We start from the raw sequence: 21,789 nt of genomic DNA, 5'->3' as shown, positions 1-21,789 counted from the left end.
TTTCTTGTCCTTTGGAGCCAATGAACAAGGGCAGTTTAGGCAAGCTACAGGTTGGCTCTTTCTTTTCTTTTTCTTTTTTTTTTCTTTTCTTTTTTTTTTGTTCCTTATTCCCTGGAACTGTTTCTCCCAATGGTTTATATGTCTTGAAAGAAGCCCCAAAAACCTTTGTGCTCAAGATGAAATAATACTGAAAGTGAGAAGAAAGCATGCTATCTTCCCTCTGGAAATATTTTATTTTCATCTAAGTGCTCTAGGGAACATGATGTTTTTGAACTTATAGTTACTTTGACCTTTTCTGTGTGCTCTCTTCTTAGGAAAGGGGGAGTTGGAGGAGAGAAATTAGACTATTCAGCAGTTCACCTCAGGCCCCACTGCATCAAGCTCTGTTTTGCAATCTCATATATATTGTGCCCACAGTGCAAGTCACACAATGAGAACATGCTGCACCTGAATTTTAGTTATAATGATAGTAAATACTCCTTGTGAGCCCAGAAGAAGCTACTCTTCAGGTTTGCTCCCTTTTGGTAGAGAAGCCCTCAACACAATTACAGAGGAACAATCAAAGAGCAGAGCTGAGGCCAAGTTCCTATCACAATGTCAATGTACACTTTCATATAAGAAAGTACTAATTATAAGTAATGGTATTAGGCTATGCCCCAGCAGAGGGATTTGCCCTCCCCTTTAAATTTTTGCTATGGTTGTGACTTGAGTTTCACTATCCAGATCTGACTGGTCTTATATTTGAAGCAATCACCCTGACTCTAATTCCCAAATGCTACATGACATAGGAAGCATAAGCAACTGTGCCTGGACCTCTTTCAACTCTTTATTTTATCTTTAAATCTTTACTCTTTACTTGTCTGTAAGTTAAAATAAGAAGCCATATGATGCTATATCTAGTTCCAACAAATTCCAATTTTTATAGCCAATCTTATTTATATAAACCTTATTTCTATACTCCCAGATTATTTTAAAACAAACTGTAATTTTTATTAATAATTATTTATAAAGATGAACACAGAAATTTTATAACCAATATTCTAATAAAATAAAAAATCAGCTAATTTTCATTAATGAAGTTCATCTTCTACCTGGGATTCATATTTTGTTACTTCAAAATTTAAAGGGAATGTGGAATTTTCATATCATATTTAATTTGTTAAGCTTATATGAACATATAATTATGCAAGCTAACACTGTCCCTGTGATTAATCTCTTCTGTACACAGCAGCACCCAGAGTTCAGGAACGCCCCCCTTCTGGTCACCTAGTAACTTTTCATTGGTTAGCAACAAACTGAATAAACTCTTAGGTTGCAAGAGAATGCTTGGCTAGCTGACTTGGATCATACTCGAGACTTTAGAAGAAATAACGATTGCCAAGTTTGAATGTGCTAAACCTTTAGGCCTTGCTGGCAGAGGAGAAATACATTATTTTTTGACCTTAGAAATGGATACAGAAGACATGGGGTCAGGTAAATTAGGTCAAATATTGAAGCAGATTTGGAGACAAAACCAAATGTTAAAGAAGGCACTCCTAGGTGATGATCTTTTTGAAGGGGCTAGTGGAGCCACTTGGACAGCCACTGTAATCTTTTTGGGTCAAAGACTCAATGAAGCCTTTTATCAACTTTTGGAACACACTGCAGGGTCCCTTCGGGCCACCTGCCAACAGCTGTATATACTACTTGACAAGGATAATCAATGTATCTGGAGACAAGGCAAGTAGTCTCTTTTGTTTGCTTGGGCTTATGCTATGTTTCAAAATGTCTATTTCAGCAGCATATTAGAGGGGTTATGTATAGAAATACAGTGAATGTAGAATTTATGCTTACAAGAAACTAACAGTATTACAGGGAAAGTAAGGGAAGACAATATTTCACAGGATTTAGAGGTTCCTTCTATTGTGGCACAGATGAAGTGCTTTTAGGCTTATTAAGTAGATGGGATCGCATTTTAAATAAGGGAATTTAGAGCTCCACTAGAAAATAAGTCCTATTTAAACTGGTTCCTAAACCACGAATTGGAGCCAAATGACAGGAACTTCAGGTGCTTGTCTTTTTTTTTTTTTTTTTTTTTTTTTTTTTTGACAAGACTGAAGCCTCAGAGGTAAGAAAGTACAAGACTAATTAAATCAGAACAAGCAACTTTTTATGTATTGTCATAGCGTCTGTTCTAACTCTAGAGCCATTTGAGTGTAGTTCTATTAATTACAAAAACCCTGGAAAAACTGGATGAGCTAGGAGAAGAAACTGGATCCCTACCATACTGAAGGCACAATGTAAATTCTTGGGAATATGATGAGGTGGAGGTGTGTGTGCTTAAACGTACAAGTATTAAGAATGTAGTAACTACAGAATATAATCTTAATAGCAATGCTTTCAAAATCTACATGGCCTTATGAAATACAACTCCCAGACATACAGCATCAAGGTGTGTATACAGGAATCTGGAGTAGACAACATGAAGTCTTTCACAATCAGTGAACATTAGAGAAATCTGTCCCAAAGCTGTGTGATCCCAGAATTACCAGTAGGAGCTCAGGACCAGTTAGTCTAAGGAAGGAATTTAACACAGTCCTAGACAACAAGCCAAGGCAAGTACTCAGCTATCAAAAAAGACCAGTTCAAAATAAACATGGGATCTTAGAATAAAAGACAAAGAATGAGTTGAACTGCAGTGCCAAGGCAAGCCCAGACTGGTGAGAAGATTATCTGGTGACACTGAGATGTGTAGATTCTAGATACAGACTCCTATTCAGAACTGAGGGTATAGAAAGGTTCAGCCTGGAGGAAGCCTGAGAAAAGAGATACACAGATGAGAGCCTGGGATGTAATCAGAATGGAGAGGAAAATGGATCAACTCAGGTATTGATGATGCTTATAGCCTTAGTCAGAATGGAGCAGTCTGTCTTTGTTTGTCATTGATTGGCCATCACAGGATCCAGTCTGAAAGATATGGTTGAAATACTCTTTAAAAGCTAAATTTGGCAAGTTTTAATGATCACATTCTCAGCATGGGGAGAATCAATTTCCCACCAAAATTTAGTATGTGTGTCATAAATAACATAGTTGTAGCTTTTCTGATGTTTACCTGTCCAGAGGTGTTCAGGTAATCTTATATCTGATATTTAAAATAGATAACTGATAGAGTATAGCATCATCCAAGGCAAAGAAAAATATAATATAGCAAAAATATATAATATATCAAATATATATCAAATATAGCAAATGCTTGAGGACTTGACCTCATTCTTATCTGAGAGAAGGTATCACATTTATCAATAAACTTTAAAGTATGCTCATGGGCAAAATGTATCATTTTTGCTTCTTGGCTACTATGTTAAAAGTAGAGCTTTCTTTCAACCTAGTTATATAAGTGTTAAATGAGGGCAAATTGTGCAACCATCACCTTCATCTGCACAGAAGCATAATTTGACATAGTTTTTACTTCTTTGTGTGTGTACATGTGCAGAAATTATTGCTTTCATAGACTGCCTCATGAAAATGAATGAGCATTTGGGGAACACTGCTATGCTTCTCAAGAAAGAAGAAAAGGAGATGTGTAATTTATGCAGCATGCATGAGGACCTTACTCCACAGCAGACAATACCAACCATTCAGGATACCAAAGCAACAGACATTGCTCCAAGAAGGGAACTAAATGTCATGGAAACAGCTACTGTTGCTTCGAGAAATGCAGTGAAGAGCCATTACACTACCCAGGTCCAGTTAACAGAATATAAAACACAAATAAATTCTGATTTAAGAGGGAAAGAAAACAATACCCCATTGAGTGGAAATGTAATAGGGCAAGAAGAGTCACAGAGCACAGTGTTCCCAGATAATGCAGAAAGTGAAGATAAAAAACAAATAGAACACATGACTGCTGAGAACATAAATGGCAACAAGAAAGACATTCATGATGCAATCCAGACAACACCAAGGGAGATTGAAGAGACCTCAGAAAGCCAAAGAGAAAAGATTACCACATCCCCAACAGCATGGGATGTCTCCAGTAAGGACATGAATAATCTTCATAATGAGTCAGAGACTCTAAAACAAAAGAATAACATAATGGAAAAGGAGTAAGTAAAGGCACCGTGAAAAGTGTTTATATATGCCTACTTATTCGTGTTGTCACTATATATCTTAATCCTGCTGCTATGACAAACCACCATAAACTAGTTTGTTTTGAATGAAAAAAGTTGGTTTCTCACAGTTCTGGAGACAGAGACAAATAAGGCACAGGAGAACCAATGGCTATTAAAAGCTTCTTGATACAGAGATAGCATCCCCTTTCTAAATTCTCAAATGGTATAAGGGTCAAATCAGCTTCAAGGTTTGAAATAATAATACTAGCCGCATTCATGAGGCCCAATCACTTAAAAGAGTCACTTATGGGTAAAATCTCAACATATTTTATGAGGGAATATTCAATGAAGTTTTATATTTTACTGTAAAGCCTCTTAAAGTTACTGTAAATCAGTGATTTGGGTTAAAATATCCTCACAGAAATATAGGTGTTTGCTGTTGCTAAATTATTCTGTTCTTTATAATTTTAGGAAACATGGATACTAGGTAGTGCTTTAAAGGAAAAACAACTAATTATACAAGTATTTATAAAGATTGTTTAGAACATAAACACTTATATATAATAAAATTAAATTTTTGATAAAAAGTTGATTTCAGAATGTTAAAAATTAAAAACAATTTGCTAACTTGATTATATAAATAGTAATATATATGTGATATATATAAATATATATAGATAGATAGATAATTTTATCAATCTTAAACTTTGTCTTCAGAATTCTGGGAGTCACATGGGTAGGCTTTGTAGATTTCTTAAAGATAAAAGTGCTTGCTTAAACCTATTTAACTCATAAAATTGTTAGAATTTTGTTTTGTTTTGTTCTTGTTTGTTTGTTTTTGCTCATTTGTTTTATCAGATTATCTAAAATTCTATGAAATAAAAAAGGGAGAAAAAATGATTGTTTTTTCTTATCTTTTCTTAGTTTTTTATTTATTATATACATTGTAGTTGTCTTCAGTCACACAAGAAGATTGCATTATATCTCATTACAGATGGTTGTGAGCTTCCATGTGGTTGCTGGGATTTGTTCTCAGGACATCTGGAAGAGCAGTCAGTGTTCTTAACCACTGAGTCATCTCTCCAGCTCCAAACTGAAATATTTTATGAGCTGTCTTTCCTCTACAAAATAGCAATAATTCTTGATTTGTCTAGATTGATATATCAAACCATATTTTTTTCAGATAAATACATTTTCCTTAGTAATGTGATACAGTAGGAAAATATTTGAGGAACAGGAAAAAATTCATTTTTATTTGCTGTTTTATTATTAACTACTTTTTTTACAGTGGGTAATATATGTCATTTTTTGCTTTCTTTTTATTTTTGTTTGTTTTTGATATCAATCTCTCACTTATAAGAATAAAAAATATACCCACAGCAAAAGAACTTAATGTATTTCATAGATGAGTCTTTTTCAATGCTTGGAAGACCTCCATGGTTTGAAAGAATTACTGCTCTGAAAAACAATTTGTAAAGTAGTCAAGATGTGGTTTCCCATTTCATTTGAGAAAAACATTGACACTTCATATCCTCCATTCAGAAATGACTCAAAACACCAACTAGTGAGTCACTGCCTGCACCACTCCCTCTAACACCTCCTTTAGGTGTTCCCTAGTTAGTGACTTCCTCTTTGTGGTATTGAGACAGTTATGCTTGGCTTGCAGTTTGCAAAGATGAATCTCCATTGCAGTCCCCCAGGCTAGGAACCCATCAAACCACATAAAGAATATGTAATAAACAAAACCTTGATTATAAACTGTTCTGGTTCCTCAACCTTTTCCAAAAGCTCCATTCTTTGAGGTAACTGTACTAGCATGTATACAAAGAGGTAAAAGCTAAACTAGTGTGATCTACTTCATAACAAGAGAAGTCATATTCGATTAGTACTATGGAGCACTATTTACAAATTTGCTATATACTTTATTTGTCATTTAGGAACAATGCCCTATAGTAGTGGGTACATTAAGATGTTTTCTAGGAAACAGAAGAGAGCAATCCTGAAGTTATATGAATCTAGTTCTCTGAACCACCTGTTGAATAATTTTTCTGAAATATCATCTCTAAAAACAAAAAAGTTAATCAAGTCAGTATGCCATTTTAGGTTCAGGGTTTTATACATACATAAATGACCTTTATAAGTTAAGCAATTTACTATATTTCTTTTTGAAATTATACTTAAAATTTTATTCAACAATAAATTATAAAGAGCTAAAACTTTATTAACATATAAATGAGGAACTCATGCTATATTTTATATAGATTTCCCTCACTTATTGTCAACAACATTGCCTCTGCTAAAATTATTTCTCTGTTGTGAAATAAATAACATTGAAGGCAAACTCCAAGTCAAACATAAGGATCAAATTATTACTGAATATGCAGTTGATTTTGATCCATTACTATTAAAGAGGTTTAACTATTTTATCTCATTCAAATTTCCAATGATCATAGATTAAATATTAGTTTCAAGTTATAATAGATGGACTGAACATTGTTTAGAGAAGATTTGAGAAAGGTATGAAAATATTTGAGAATTTTCTTTTTTGTTGTTTGCTTTATTTAATTGAACAACTTTATTTTAAAAAACAGAGATAAAAGTAGAGATTTTTAAAAGCATTTTTGATAAAAGTATATGAATATATTTTTACCAGTACCTGATTTTTTTGTTTGATAGTATGCATTAAAATCTTACTAGTTGCAATGAGCATAAAGTATACGTAAAACAAGTTGTAACCTTGAAATAGTCAAAGTATTTTTTTGTGTGTAGAGATTAAACATAAAGATTTTTCATTATTTTTTTGGACTTTGTTATTCTTGAAATTCATATAGTCTGTGAGTTGTTTCTGGGGTGTTCAGAGCTTTCTGGGGTTAGTATCCAATTATCAGTTACTGCATATTATGTCTGTTCTTTTGTGGCTAAATTACCTCACTCAGGATGATATTCTCTAGGTGCATTCGTTTTCTTAATAATTTCATAAAGTCATTGTTTCTGTTAGCTTGGTAGTACTCCACTGTGTAGATGTACCTACCACAATGTTTGTATCCTTTCATCTACTGAAGGACATCTGGGTTCTTTCCAGCTTCGGGCTATTACAAATAGGGCTGCTATGAACATTGTGGTACATGTGTCTTTCTTGTATGTTGGAGAATTTCTGTGGTATATGCCCAGAGGTGGAATAACTGAATCTTCAGGTAGTACTATTTCCAATTTTCTGAGGAACCGCCAGACTGATTTTCAGAGTGGTTGTACCAGTTTACAATGCCACCAACAGTGGAGAAGTGTTCCTCTTTCTCCACAACCTCGCCAGCATCTGCTGTCTTCTGAGTTTTTGATCTTAGCCATTCTGACTGGTGTGAGGTGGAATTTCAGGGTTGTTTTGATTTGCATTTCCCTGATGACTAAGGATGTCGAGCACTTCCTTAGATGCTTTTCAGCCATTCAATATTCCTCAATTGAGAACTTTTTGTTTAGCTCTGTACCCCATTTTTAATAGGGTTGTTTAATTCTCTGGTGTCTAGCTTCTTGAGTTCTTTGTATACCTTGGATATTAGGCCTCTATCAGATGTGAGCTTGGTAAAGATCTTTTCCCAATCTGTTGACTGCCATTTTGCTTTCTTGACAATGTCCTTAGCCTTACACAAATTTGCTATCTCATTAAGTCATATTTGTTGATATATGACCTTTGAGCATGAGCCATTGGTGTTCTTTTCAGGAAAATTTCTCCTGTGCCTATGTGTTCTAAGGTTTTCCCTACTTTCTCTTCTAATAGTTTCAGTGTACCTGCTTTAATGTGGAGATCATTGATCCACTTACACTTGAGCTTTGTACAAGGAGATAAGAAAGGGTCTATTTTCATTCTTCAGCATGCTGAGTGCCAGTTGAACCAACACCATTTGTTGAGGAGGAGGTCCTTTATCCATTGAATGTTTACAGCTCCTTTGTCAAAAATCAGGTGACCATATATGTGAGTGATCATTTCTGGATCTTCTATTCTATTCCATTGATCCGCGTGCCTATCTCTGAACCAGTACCATGTAGTTTTAACACAATTGCCTTGTAATTTAGCTTGAGGTCAGGGATGGTGGTTCCCATAGATGTTTTCTTGTTGTTGAAGAAAGATTTCACTATTCTATGTCTTTTGTTATTCCAGATGAAATTGCACATTGCTCTTTCCAACTCTATGAAGATCTGGGTTAGAATTTTGATGGGGATTGCATGGAATCTGTAGCTTGCTTTTGGTAGGATGGCTATTTTTACAATGTTAATCCTTCCAATCCATTAGCATGGGAGCTCTTTCCATTTTCTGAGATCTTCCTCAATTTAATTCTTCAGAAATTTGAAGTTCTTGTCATACAGGTCCTTCACTTGCTTAGTTAGAGTCACACCAAGGCATTTCATATTTATTGTTTGTGACAATTGTGAAGGGTATCTTTCCCTAATTTCATTCTCCGCATGTTTTTCCTTTGAGTAGCGGAAGTCTTCTGATTTGTTGTTGTTTGTTTTTTATTTTACTGGATATTCTCTGTATTTACATTTCAAATATTATCCCCTTTCCCCTACTCCCATCCCTCCTCCGCCTCTACTTGTTTCCAGGAAGGTGCTCCCACCCCCAACCACCCTCATTCATCTGAGCACCTTGGCATTCCCCTACACTGGGAAAAAGTGCCTTCACTGGACCAAAGGCCTCTCCTCCCATTGATGCTCTGTTACATATGCAACTGGAGTCATGGGACTCTCTATGTGTGCTCAATGATTGATGTTTTTGTCCCTAGGAGCTCTGGAGGGTTTGTTTGCTTGATGATATTTTTCCCTGTGGGATTGCAGACCCTTTCTGTTCCTTAGTTCTCTCTCTAGCTCCTTTATTGGGGACCCTGTGTTTAGTCCGATGGTTAGCTGCAAGCACCCTCAACTATATTTGTATAATTCTGGCAAAGCCTCCAAGGAGGCATCCATATCTGGCTCCTGCCAGATGCATAGAATGAACTATAAGTTCAAAAACTGAACATCTATGAGATTTGTAGCAAGGTAAAATCTCAGCCTTAATTTTTTATGTGTAAAATAGTAGAGAAAGTAGTACTTGATGCAGAAGGTATTTAAATGTAGCAAAACTATGTAGCCTAATACCTGACCTACAGAAAGCATTAAACTATGGACTAGTCTGAGTGGTTAGGTATTTATGAACAGATAGAAAATGCCTGATATCAAATTTGAATTCCAATTTAAAAGGCTCTAAAACTTTTTATAAAGACAGTGTTTAAGAGAAAAAAAATAGTTAAGATAATTCATCTTCAGATGATAATCTCAGGATTAGAAATTATGGATTCCTATTTAATAGGATAATGCATGTGAACACACACACACACACATACACACACACACACCCTTTTGTAAACATCACTACATGATCTAGTGTGCCTTGACAATTTCTATACCTCTTATTTATTACTTTCTCTTGAGGGGGTAGGAATCATACAGATCTCTGGCAGGTAGGCAGACAGGCAGACGCTTCAGGTATATTAATGTACTTTATTATGTAAAAATTTAATACAGGCAACTTCTTTATTCTTCTTTCTCTCCAAGTCAAGGGCATGGTGACCTTTTATTCTCTAGAAGAAACTGTTCAGAAACTTCAAGTTTCCTAGGAGAGGTGGAAGGTGGAAGTAATCAATTAGCTTTACTGCTTTGTCAGGATTGTTCAGTGCCCACCCGCTCCAGCCCAAACTAGCCATTTCTGAGGGAGAAAAGAAATCCTCTCTACCCCTAATCACATAAAGAAAATCTAATTACCCTCTACCCTAAGATTCTGTCTCTTTGTTCTCTGTCTCTCTCCCCCTCTCTCCCTCCACCTCTCTTTGGGGGAGGCACAATAAAGATTAGCTGAACCTTTCCTTTTCCTGACTTTTCATTTTTAAATCATCAGAAAAAATTATCCTTTCTGGCAATCTAAAAGACCCACCTCACCATTAAACACATCACTGTCCTCACAGTTAAACAAACTATTTTGTTTATTTAAAAAAACAAAAACAAATAAGCAAACAAAAATATGAACTGAATTTTATTATAGGCTGAATAAAAGTGAGGGATAAATTAATCACTTTAATGATAAATTTAGTCAAGAACGATTATAGTTTATGTACTTAGCTAACGTAACTAATATAATACAGGTAACTTCCCTACAATGTGAAAGCTGTTGTTTATAACTATGTTAGAATTGAACGTTTAACTCAAAGCTTTTCTGTGATGTAGATATTTTCACCTATAGTGCAGGAAAATGTGGCATCCTTTTGATTAAAGAGATAATTAATGGGAGAAGTAAAGTTTATATCAAAGCAATGTCCTTCACACTCTGTGTCTTTGGTGTTTGGGTGTATAGTACATGGATATAATAGTTGGAAAATGAGGCTCACTTTGTTGGGGTTTTTTTGTTTGTTTGTTTGTTTTCCTTTGGTTTTTTTGTTTTTGGTTTTTTGTTTTTGTAGGTATCTTGCTGCTCTGAGAGATGGAGCTGACCCTCAAGTCTCTTGTTATATCACAGCACCATTACACATCCTACAGCACTTTGACTGCCAGATTACTAATGACATGAGCTCCTTTATAGTGAGTGATAATGAAGAGCTGGTCAGCAATGTCATCACTGTTGAGTGCTTGGATAAGGAAAAGAAAATTCCATTCCCAGTATGCATTGCAATTCCATTCAAGGCACCGTACAAGAAAAATTACAGAGACATCATGGTGAAAATGTCTGATATAAACTTTCAGTCCAGTTACCTCATCCCAAATTTACTGGAAAGAATGAGGGGAAGTTTTAAGGTCAGTAAAGCCCAGGGTATAACTGCATTTGTTGTTTTTTTTATCTTCTAATAATTCAGAATGTTGTGTTGTAGTATAATAATATTTGTTCTGTTGTACAAGTGTAGACCTATATGTGTTAGCAAATTTTTTGTGGGAGAATGTATACAAATTGAAAATTGTATTTGCATGCTTTGGTAAATTTTTCATTTGAATTTAGTCTAGACATTTTAACTATACATTATATCTAAATTTTAAGCTATACTGCATTAACTATGTTAGCTAAATACTTAAGCTATAATTTTATGATTTATTAAAAAACACAGTCTATAAAGTTCAAAGAGTAGAAATTATTTATCAAACTTAATGTTAGAGAACTTGGATCTATGACTCCAACATTCAGCAAATGTTACATTTTTTTTGCTTGAAAAAAACCAACATAATAGCTCAATTAACCACATTGTTTAGACTAACTTTACAACAACATGTCTAATATGTTAGACTGCTGCCTACACTGAAGCATTAGAATCTTCAGATACTATAGTTTAGTTTCTTATTATTCATAGGGTGGGAGAATTTATAAAAATTAAAAACAATATGTATTCACATGCTTTGATAAATTTTTCAATAGAAATTAGTATAAATATTGTACCTATACACTATACCTAGACATTGTTACCTATACGAAATTACTTATATTAGCAAATTACATAAGCTATAACTGTCTTTTACTAACTTTATTATCAAACTGACTAATTTATCATCATTTTTAGTCAGCCTTTAATGAAATACAGTGCTTAATAATATTTAAAAAAAACCTTAACAGCTTGCTTAACTGCAATAAGAATGATGCCTTTATGATGAGGTCCTTTAGGATTGCCAGAATAGATTTCTTTTTTCCTGATGACTTAAGTATAGAAAGTCAGGAAAAGGAAAGTTTTGACTAATTTATATTGAAAGCAAAAGCACACATGCATGAGCATGTGCATATGTCCCTTGTTCCAAAGAAAGAGGCACAGGGAAGAGTGTGGAAGAGAAGGAGAGAACAAAGAGACAGAATCTCTCAATGTAGAGCATAATCAGGGTTGTATATTTTGTAATTAGGATGTGGGCAATAAGGTAAAAACTTGGTTTCCATATTTAATTGTGGTGTGAATTAGATGAATCAAAGCACCTCTTTGTAATTCTAAATTTTGATTTGAATAGCATAATAATGCCTGATAAAATTACAAAGATTATATAAACAGACCACTTAAGAAGATGGAGGAAGACAGAAAGGGCACTCAGACCATCTGCCACCAGGAACAGCGGAGATCCAGGGACAAGGCTTGGAAAGAAGGCGTTCTGAGTAGCCAAGGGGCAGAGAGATCTCTACCAAGCACACGGAAAGTGCGCCCCTGCCTGGCTTGATCCAGGGAACCAGGAACCCAGCATTGGACAGAACAGGCACTGGGCCATCTGTCAACAGGAACATTAGAGATCCAGGGACACAGTCCAGGAAGAAGGGAAAGGCAAGAACCAAATACTGATAACAAGATGGCAAGAGGAAAGCAAAGGAACATACCCCAAGGAAACCAAGACAACCTGGCAACACTAGAACCCAGCTCTCCCATCACAGTAAACATCAGAATGCCAAACACTCTAGAAAACAAAGACTCAGACACAAAATTCTACCTCAAGATGATGATAGAAATCCTTAAGCAAGAACAGGAGGAAAAGCATAAAGAGTTAGAAGCTTTTAAAGAAGAAACAAGAAAAACACTAAAAAAACCTCAAAGAACTAGAGAAAAACAGAACCAAACAAATGAAGGAATGGAAGAAGGAATTTAAAACCGAAATGGACACAATAAAGAAAATACGAAAAGAGAAAACCATAGAGGTAGAAAACCTAAAAAAGAAATCAGGAGTCACAGATGCAACCATTTCCAACAGACTACAAGAGATGGAAGAGAGAAACTTGGGGGGCTGAAGACAACATTGAAAACATAGACAAAACAGTCAAAAAAGAGGCAAAAACCAAAAAGCTCCTAACCCAAAATGTCCAGGAGATTCAGGACACAATGAGAAGACCAAACCTAAGAATAATAGGAATATAAAAAGGCGAAGAATATCAACTAAGAGGCACTGTAAATATCTTCAACAAAATTGTAGAAGAAAACTTTTCTACCCTTAAGAGTGAGATGACCACAAGCATAAAAGAAGCCTACAAAACTCAAAATAGGTTGGACCAGAAAAGAAATTCCTCCTGACACATAATAGTTGAAACACCAAGTGCCCAAAGCAAAGAAAGAATACTAAAAGCAGTAAGGGGAAAAGGTCAGGTAACATATAAAGGCAGACCAATCAGAATCACGCCCGATTTCTCAACAGAGACTATGAAAGCTAGAAGAGCCTGGACAGACATCCTGCAGACCCAAAGAGAGCACAAGAGCCAGCCCAAGCTGCTATACCCAGCAAAACAATCAATCACCATAGATGGAGAGACTAAGATATTCCAAAACAAAACTAAATTTACAAAATATCTGACCCAAAACCCAACACTACAACAAGTTATAGGTGGAAAACCCAATACAATGAGGGAAACTACATCCTAGAAAAACAAGAAAATTTATAAGCAAGAAAACCAAAAGAAGAAATACACACAGGCACAACTCAATCTACAAAAGCAAAAATAGCAGAAAACAGCAACGACTATTCCTTGATATCTGTTAACATAACTGGATCCAATTCCTCAATAAAAAGATATAGACTATCAGAATGGATACATAAAAAAAAAAAAATCCAGCATTTTGCTGCATACAGGAAACTCATCTCAGAGACAAAGACAGACACTATCTCAGAGTAAAAGGGTGGGAAAAAAACTTCCAAGCAAACAGCCCCAAGAAGCCGACTGGAATGGCCATTATAATATCAAATAAAGTAAATTATCAACCAAAAGTTATCCAAAAAAGACAAGGAAGGAAACTTTTTACTCATTCCGGGGGAAATTTGTCAGGAGGAACTCCCAATTCTTAACATATATCCTCCAAAGACAAAAGCACCCATATTCATAAAAGAAACCCTAATAAAGCTCAAAAAATACTAAGGACCCCACACAATAATAGTGGGAGACTTTAAACCCAACTCTTACCAATGAACAGATCATGGAAACAGAAACTGAACAAGGAAGGACACTGTAAAACTAGCAGAGGTTATGAACCACCTGGAATTAATACATATGTAAAGAACATATCTTCCTAAAACAAAAGACTACAAATTCTTCTCAGCACCCCATGGCACCTTCTCCAAAATTGACCACAGAATTAGTCACAAAATGATCCTCAATCAATATAAGAAGATTGAAATACTCCCATGCATCGTTTCACATCACCATGGTATAAAGCTTGTCATTAATAACAACAAAGACAACAAAAAGCCCATATACACATGGAAACTAAGCAATGCTCTATTAAACGATAGCAGGGTCAAAGAAGAAATAAAGAAAGAAATTATGGATTTTCTAGAATTCAATGAAAATGAAAACACAACAAAATACCCAAACCGATGGGATGCAATGAAAGCAGTACTGAGAGGAAAACTCATAGCTCTGAGTGTTTCCAAAAAGAAACTGGAGAGGGCATGCTCCAGTAGCCTGACAGCACAGTGGAAATCTCTAGAAAAAAAAGGAAGCAGATACGCCCAAGTGAAGGAGACAGCAAGAAATAATCAAAATTAGGACAGAAATAGACCAAATAGAACCAAAAAGAACCATTCAAATATCAACAAAACCAAGAGCAGTTTTTTGAGAAAATCAACAAGATTGATAAACCCTTATACAGACTAACTAGAGGACAAAGAGAGAGTATCCAAATTAACAAAATCAGAAAAGAAGTTGGAGACATAATTAGTCAAACTGAGGAAATTCAAGAAATCATAAGATCCTACTACAAAAGCCTATACTCAACAAGGCTGGAAAACCTGGAGGAAATGGATGAATTTCTAGACAGATACCAGATACTGAAGTTAAACCAGGAACAGGTAAGTCATCGAAATAATCCCATAACCCTTAAAAAAATAGAAGCACTCATCAAAAGCCTCCCAACCAAAAAAAAAAAAAAAAAAAAAAAAAAAAAAAAAAAAGCCCAGGTCCAGATAGGTTCAGTGCACGATTTTATCAGACATTTATTGATGACATAATACCAATACCTCCAAATATTCCACAAAATAGAATGAGATGGAACTTTACCTAACTCATTTTTTGAGGCTACAATAACCCTTATTCCTAAACCACACAAAGACCCTACAAGGAAAGAGAACTTCAGACCAATCTTTAACTTATGAACACTGATGCAAAAGTACTACACAAAATCCTTGCAAACCAACTCCAAGAACACATCAAAACGTTGTTTCACCATGATCAAGTAGGCTTCATCCCTGGGATGCAGGGATGAATTAATATACAGAAATCCATCAATGTAATCCACCACATAAACAAACTCAAAGAAAAAAACCACATGGTCATCTCACTAGATACTGAGAAAGCATTTGACAAAATTCAACACCCCTTCATGTTAAAAGTCTTGGAAAGAACAGGAATCCAAAGACCATACTTATACATAATAACAACAATATACAGCAAACCAACAGCCAACATCAAATTTAATGGTGAGAAAGTTGAAGCAATGCCACTAATATCAGGGACCCGACAAGGCTGCTCACTCTCCCCCTCCCTATTCAACATAGTACTGGAAGTCCTGACTGGAGCAATTAGACAGCAAAAGGGAATCAAATGGTTACAAATTGGAAAGGAAGAAGTAAAAACATAACTATTTGCAGATGACATGATAGTGTACTTAAGTGACCCCCACAATATTCGCCAGAGAACTCATACAGCAAATAAACAAGTTCAGCAATGTGGCTGGATACAAAATTAACTCAAACAAATCAGTAGCCTTCCTATACTCAAAGGACAAACATGTGGAGAAAGGAATTATGGAAAAGATACCCTTCACAATATGAAATACCTTGGTGTGACTCTAACTAAGCAAGTGAAGAACCTGTATGTCAAGAACTTCAAACCTCTAAAGAAGGAAATCGAGGAAGATCTCAGAAAATGGAAAGATCTTCCATGCTCATGGATTAGAAGAATCAATATTTTACAAAAGTGCATGTTACCAAAAGCAATCTACAGATTCAATGCAATCCCCATTAAAATTCCAACCCAATTCTTCATTGAGTTGGAAAGAGCAATGTGCAATTTCATATGGAATAACAAAAGACCTAGAATAGTGAAATCCATCTTCAACAACAAGAAAACATCTGTGGGAATCACTATACTTCACCTCAAGCTATATTACAAGGCAGTTGTGCTAAAACTGCATCGTAGTGGTATGGAAATAGGCACATGGATCAATGGAACAGAATAGAAGATACAGAAATGAGCCCTCATATATATAGTCACCTGATTTTTTTACAAAGGAGCTGTAAATATTTGGTGAAAAAAGGATATCCTATTCAACAAATGGTGTCAGTCCTACTGGAACTCAGCATGCAGAAGAATGAATATAGACTCTTGCTTATCTCCTTGTACAAAGCTCAAGTGTAAGTAGATCAAAGATCTCCACATTAAATCAGGTACACTGAAACTATTAGATGGGAAATTAGGGAAAACCTTAGAACATATAAGCACAGGAAAAAATTTCCTGAACAGAACACCAATGGCTCGTGCTCTAAGGTAAAAAATTGACAAATGGTACTTAATGATGTTGCAAATTTTCTGTAAGGATAAGGACACTGTCAAGAAAACAATTCAGCAGGCAACAGAGTGGTAAAAGGATTTTACCAAGCTCACATCAGATAGAGGCCCGATATCCAATATATACACAGAACTCAAGAAGCTAGACACCAGAGAATCAAACAACCCTATTAAAAAATGGGGTACAGAGCTAAACAAAAAGTTCTCAATTGATGAATATCGAATGGATGAGAAGCATCTAAAGAAGTTCTCAACATCCTTAGCCATCAGGGAAATGCAAATCAAAACAACTCTGAGATTCCTCCTCACACCTGTCAGATTGGCCAATATCTAATACTCAGATGAGCCCAGATGCTGGCGAGGTTGTGGAGAAAGAGGAAAACTTCTCCACTGTTGGTGGGTTTGTTAACTGGTACAACCACTCTGGAAATCAGTCTGGTGATTCCTCAGAAAATTGGATATAGTACTACCTGAAGATCCAGTTATTCCAGCTCTGGGTATATACATTAGAGACAGGGTAATATACTACAAAGACACATGCACCACCATGTTCATAGCAGCCCTATTTATAATAGCCAGAAGCTGGATAGAACCCAGATGTCCTTCAGTAGATGAATGGATACAAAAAATGTCGTATATTTACACAATGGAGTACTACTCAGCTATCAGAAACAATGACCTTATGAAATTCCTAAGAAAACGGATGCCTCTAGAGAATATCCTCCTGAGTGTAATAACCCAGTCACAAAAGAACAGACATTATATGCAGTCACTGATAATGGGATACTATCCCCAGAAAACTCTGAACACCCCAGAAACAACCCACAGACTCTGTGAAGATCAAAAAGAAAAAGAAAAGAAAAGAAAAGAAAAAAAAATTATGCTCTATCTTTACCCAATAAGAAAACTTTGTCTAATTCTGGGTTACATCTTGTTTTACATGTACTTTATGCTCATTGTAACTAGTAAGACCTTAATGAACACTATCAAACTTTTCAAAAAAACAAAGCCAAACACTGACAAAAATGTATTCATATAGTTTTATCCAATAATGCTTATAATTTGTACATTTATCTTTGTTTTTTAAAATAAAGTTGTTCTAGGAAAAGTAAAGCAACATGGGAAAAAAAGAAAATGCAGGGAAGACTTAATATAAGAAAATAATAAGTTATCACTATTTGAAACAGACTTTATTGTAATAATGTTTATGGTATCTATGTCAGAAAATCAAATGTTGTTGAGACAGAATCTAGAATTACAAAATTTAGTATTTTAAGAGTTGAGGATCAATACTTAGGACCTGCTCAAAGATGGCTGTGATCCCATATGGCCTTACAAGTGCTCTTTTGCCTGAGACCACAGGGAGCTTGCCACACCTTCTATAGGCTCTTTCTCTTGAGCTCCTGAAAAACAGGTAGCATGGTACACTCCGGGATAGGGTTTTTCTGGCTCAACTAGAGGGCAGGGTGACCACCATCAAGGCTCAGGACCTGATTGCAGAAACCTGAACCCCCAGAGAAATCTTCCAAGTGTTCTCCCACCTGGGCCCATGGTAAACCCTAAGCCTGCCACATACCCTCACTACTGTCCAGGAAGGGTACACTTGTTGATCTTGTGGGTAGATAGTGTGGTGCACTCTGGGATTAGGTGCTTTCTGGCCCAGTTAGAGAGCCAAGTGACCACCATCAAGTTTCAGCACCCACCAGCAAATGGCGAAGCCCACAGAACAGCCTCACAAGAGCTCTCCTACCTGAGCCCACAGAGACAGAATGGAGTCACTGCCATCAGAACTCACTGCCTGTCCTCAAAGAGCCAAACATCCAGAAGCAATTTCATTCCTGAGCACACAGACCCTCAGATCCACAAGAGAGACAGGCTCCAGTCAAGATTACCTACAATTACAAATAAGAAGTTGGCAAGAGGAAAGCAAAAGAACTTAAGCAGTGTGAACCAAGACAATATCATAACTCAGCACTCCCACCACAGCAAGTAGTGGATGGCCAAACACTCCAGAAAAACAAGACTTAGACTTTAAATCATACTTCATGATGATGATGGAGATCTTCAAGAAGCCTGCGAATAACTCCCTTAAACAATTATAGGAGAACCAGGAGAAATCACTCAAAGAACTACAGGAAAACACAACCAAAGAGAAGAAGGAATTGAAAATGAAAATAGGGACAAAAAAGAAAACACAAAAAGAGACAACCCTGGAAATATAAACCTAAAAAATATATAAATAAATAAAAATAAATTAGCAGTCACAAATGCAAGCATCACCAATAGACTAGAAGAAATGGAAGAGAGTAACTCAGAGCCCGTTGACAACATAGAAAACATAAACAAAGCAGTCAGAGAAGATGCAAAAATAAAAAAGCTCCTATCCCAAAATGTCCAGGAGATCCAGGACACAATGAGAAGATCAAACCTAAGGATAATAGGTGTAGAAGAAGGCAAAGAATATCAACTAAAATGTGCAGTAAATCTCTTCAACAAAATCATAGAAGAAAACTTCCCTACCCTTAAGAACAAGATGACCACAAACAAACTGGAAACCTACAGAACTCCAAATAGATTGGACCAGAAAAGAAACTCCTCCCAACACATAATAGTTAAAACACTGAATATTCAAAACAAAGAAAGAATCTTAAAAACTGTAAGACAAAAAGGAAAAGTAAGATATAACGGCAGAAGAATCAGAATTCTATCAGACTTCTCAACAGAGACTATGAAAACTAAAAGATCCTGGACAGACATCATACAGACCCTAAGAGAACACAATGCCAGCTCAGGTTACTATATTCAGCAAAACTCCCAGTCAACACAGATGGAGAAACCAAGATATTCCAGGACAAAAGCAAATTTACACAATATCTGTCCACAAATTCAGCCCTACAGAGAAAGATACATGGAAAAATTCAACACAAGGAAGAAAACTACACCCAAGGAAAAGCAAAAACATAATTATGCAAGGAAACCAAAAGAAGAAAAGCACACAAACATAAGTCTACCTCTAACAACAAAAATAACAAGAAACAAAAATCACTATTTCATAATTTCTCTTAACAACAATGATCTGTTCCCCAATAAAAACACATAGATTATCAGACTGGATATATAAGAAGGATCCAGCATTTTGCTGCATACAGGAGACAAAGACAGACACTACCTCCGAGGAAAAGGCTGGGAAAAAAAAAAAGAAAACTTCTATGCAAATAGTCCCAGAAAACAAATTGGAGTAGCTATTCTAGTATTAAATAAAATAGATTTTCAAGCAACAGTTATCAAAAAAGATAAAGAAGGACACTTTTTACTCATCACAGGAGAAATCTATCAAGATGAACTCTCAATCTTGAATATCTATACTCCAAATACAAGGTCACCAACATTTATAAAAGAAATGTTACTAAAGTTCAAAGTGTATATTACACCACATGCAAATATAGTGGGAGACTTCAACATTTCACTCTCATCAATGGACAGATCATGGAAGCAGAAAATGAACAGAAACACATCTAAACCAGCAGACGTTTGAACCAACTGGAATTAACAAACTTCCATAGGACATTTCAACCTAAATCAAAAGCATATATTTTCTTCTCAGCATGTCTTCATACCTTCTCCAAAATTGACCATATAGTCAGTCAGAAAACAGGCCTCAACAGATACAAGAAGACCAAATTCCTCCCATGCATACTATCAGATAGCCATGGAAAAGGCTTGTCTTTAAGAACAACAAAAACAACAAAAAGCCACATATACATGGAAGCTCTGCTCAATGATAATATGGTCAAAGAAGAAATAAAGAAAGAAATCAAGGATTTTCTAGATTTTAATGAAAATGAAAGTACAACATATCTACACCCATGGGATGCAATGAAAGCAGTAATAAGAGGAAAACTCATAGCTCTGAGTACCTCTATAAAGAAATGGGAGAGAGCACTAGCAGCTTGACAGCACACCTGAAAGCTCTCGAAGAAAAAGAAGCAGATACACCCAAGAGGATTAGACAGCAGGAAGCAATTAAACTGAGAGAAGAAATCAACCAATTAGAAGCAAAAAGAACTATACAAAGGATCAAAAAAACCAAGAGTGTTTTTTTTTTTTTTGTTTCTTTATTTATTTATTGAGAAAATCAACAAGATCGATAAACCCTTATCCAGATTAACTAGGGAGTTCAGAGAGAGTATCCAAATTAACAAATTCAGAAATGGAAGGGGAGACATAACAACAGAAATGAGGAAATTCAAAAAATCATCAGAACCTATTACAAAAGCCTATACGCATCAAAACTGGAAAATATGGATGAAATGGATAAATTTCTAGACAGATACCAGATACCAAAGTTAAATGAGGATCATATAAACCATCTAAACAATCCCTAAACACCTAAAAAAATAGAAGTAGTAAACAAAAGCCTCCCAACCCCCCACCCCCCAAGAAAACCTAGGTCCAGATGAGTTTAGTGGAGAATTCTATTAGACATTTATAAAAGAACTAATACCTATACTCTCCAAAATATTCCACAAAATAGAAACAGAAAGAACACTACCCAACTTCTTCAAAGCCACAATTACAATCATAGCTAAACCACAAAGGGACACTGCAAAGAAAGAGAACTTCAGAGCAATTTCCTTCATGAACATCAATGCAAAAATACTCAATAAGATTCTTGCAAACAGAATTCAAGAACAAATCAAAGCAATCATCTACCATGCTTAGTAGGCTTTATCCTAGAGATGCAGGTATGACCAATATACAGAAATCCATCAATGTAATTCACCATATAAACAAACTCAAAGGGAAAAAAAATGATCCCTTCAGTAGATGCTGAGAAGGCTTTTTACAAAATTCAACACCCCCTTCCTGATAAAAATCTTGAAAATATTAGGAATCCAAGGCCCATACCTAAACTAAGTAAGAGCAATATATAGCAAAATCATAGCCAATGTCAAACTAAATTGTGAGAAACTTGAAGCAATCCCACTAAGATCAGAGACTAGAAAAGGCTGCCACTCTACTTGTACCTATTAAATATACAACAGGAAGTCCTGGTCAGAGTAATTAGACAGCAAAAAGAAGTCAAAATGATTCACATTGGAAAGGAAGACGTCAACATATCACTGTTTGCAGATGATATAATAGTATACTTAAGTGACCCCAAAAATTCCA

The 21,789-nt window shown here is 35.6% G+C and overlaps 1 protein-coding gene across 1 annotated transcript in view; it reads left to right on the top strand.

Moving 5' to 3' along the window:
- Positions 1-1,448: 1,448 nt before the first annotated feature.
- DTHD1 (death domain containing 1) overlaps positions 1,449-21,789 on the top strand; it is a gene marked incomplete at both ends in the record, with an annotated part of 106,195 nt that continues 85,854 nt past the window's right edge. Inside the window, 3 exons of the mRNA XM_080938278.1 lie at positions 1,449-1,719; positions 3,473-4,085; positions 10,574-10,904. Of these exons, the coding sequence (XP_080794404.1) occupies positions 1,449-1,719; positions 3,473-4,085; positions 10,574-10,904 (1,215 nt within the window). The remainder of the gene's footprint in view (positions 1,720-3,472; positions 4,086-10,573; positions 10,905-21,789) is intronic.

The sequence above is a fragment of the Micromys minutus genome (assembly GCF_963924665.1).
Source record: "Micromys minutus genome assembly, chromosome: 1".
Taxonomy (NCBI): domain Eukaryota; kingdom Metazoa; phylum Chordata; class Mammalia; order Rodentia; family Muridae; genus Micromys; species Micromys minutus.
The sequence above is the reverse complement of the archived record's forward strand: the minus strand, read 5'-3'. Positions and strand labels throughout refer to the sequence as shown.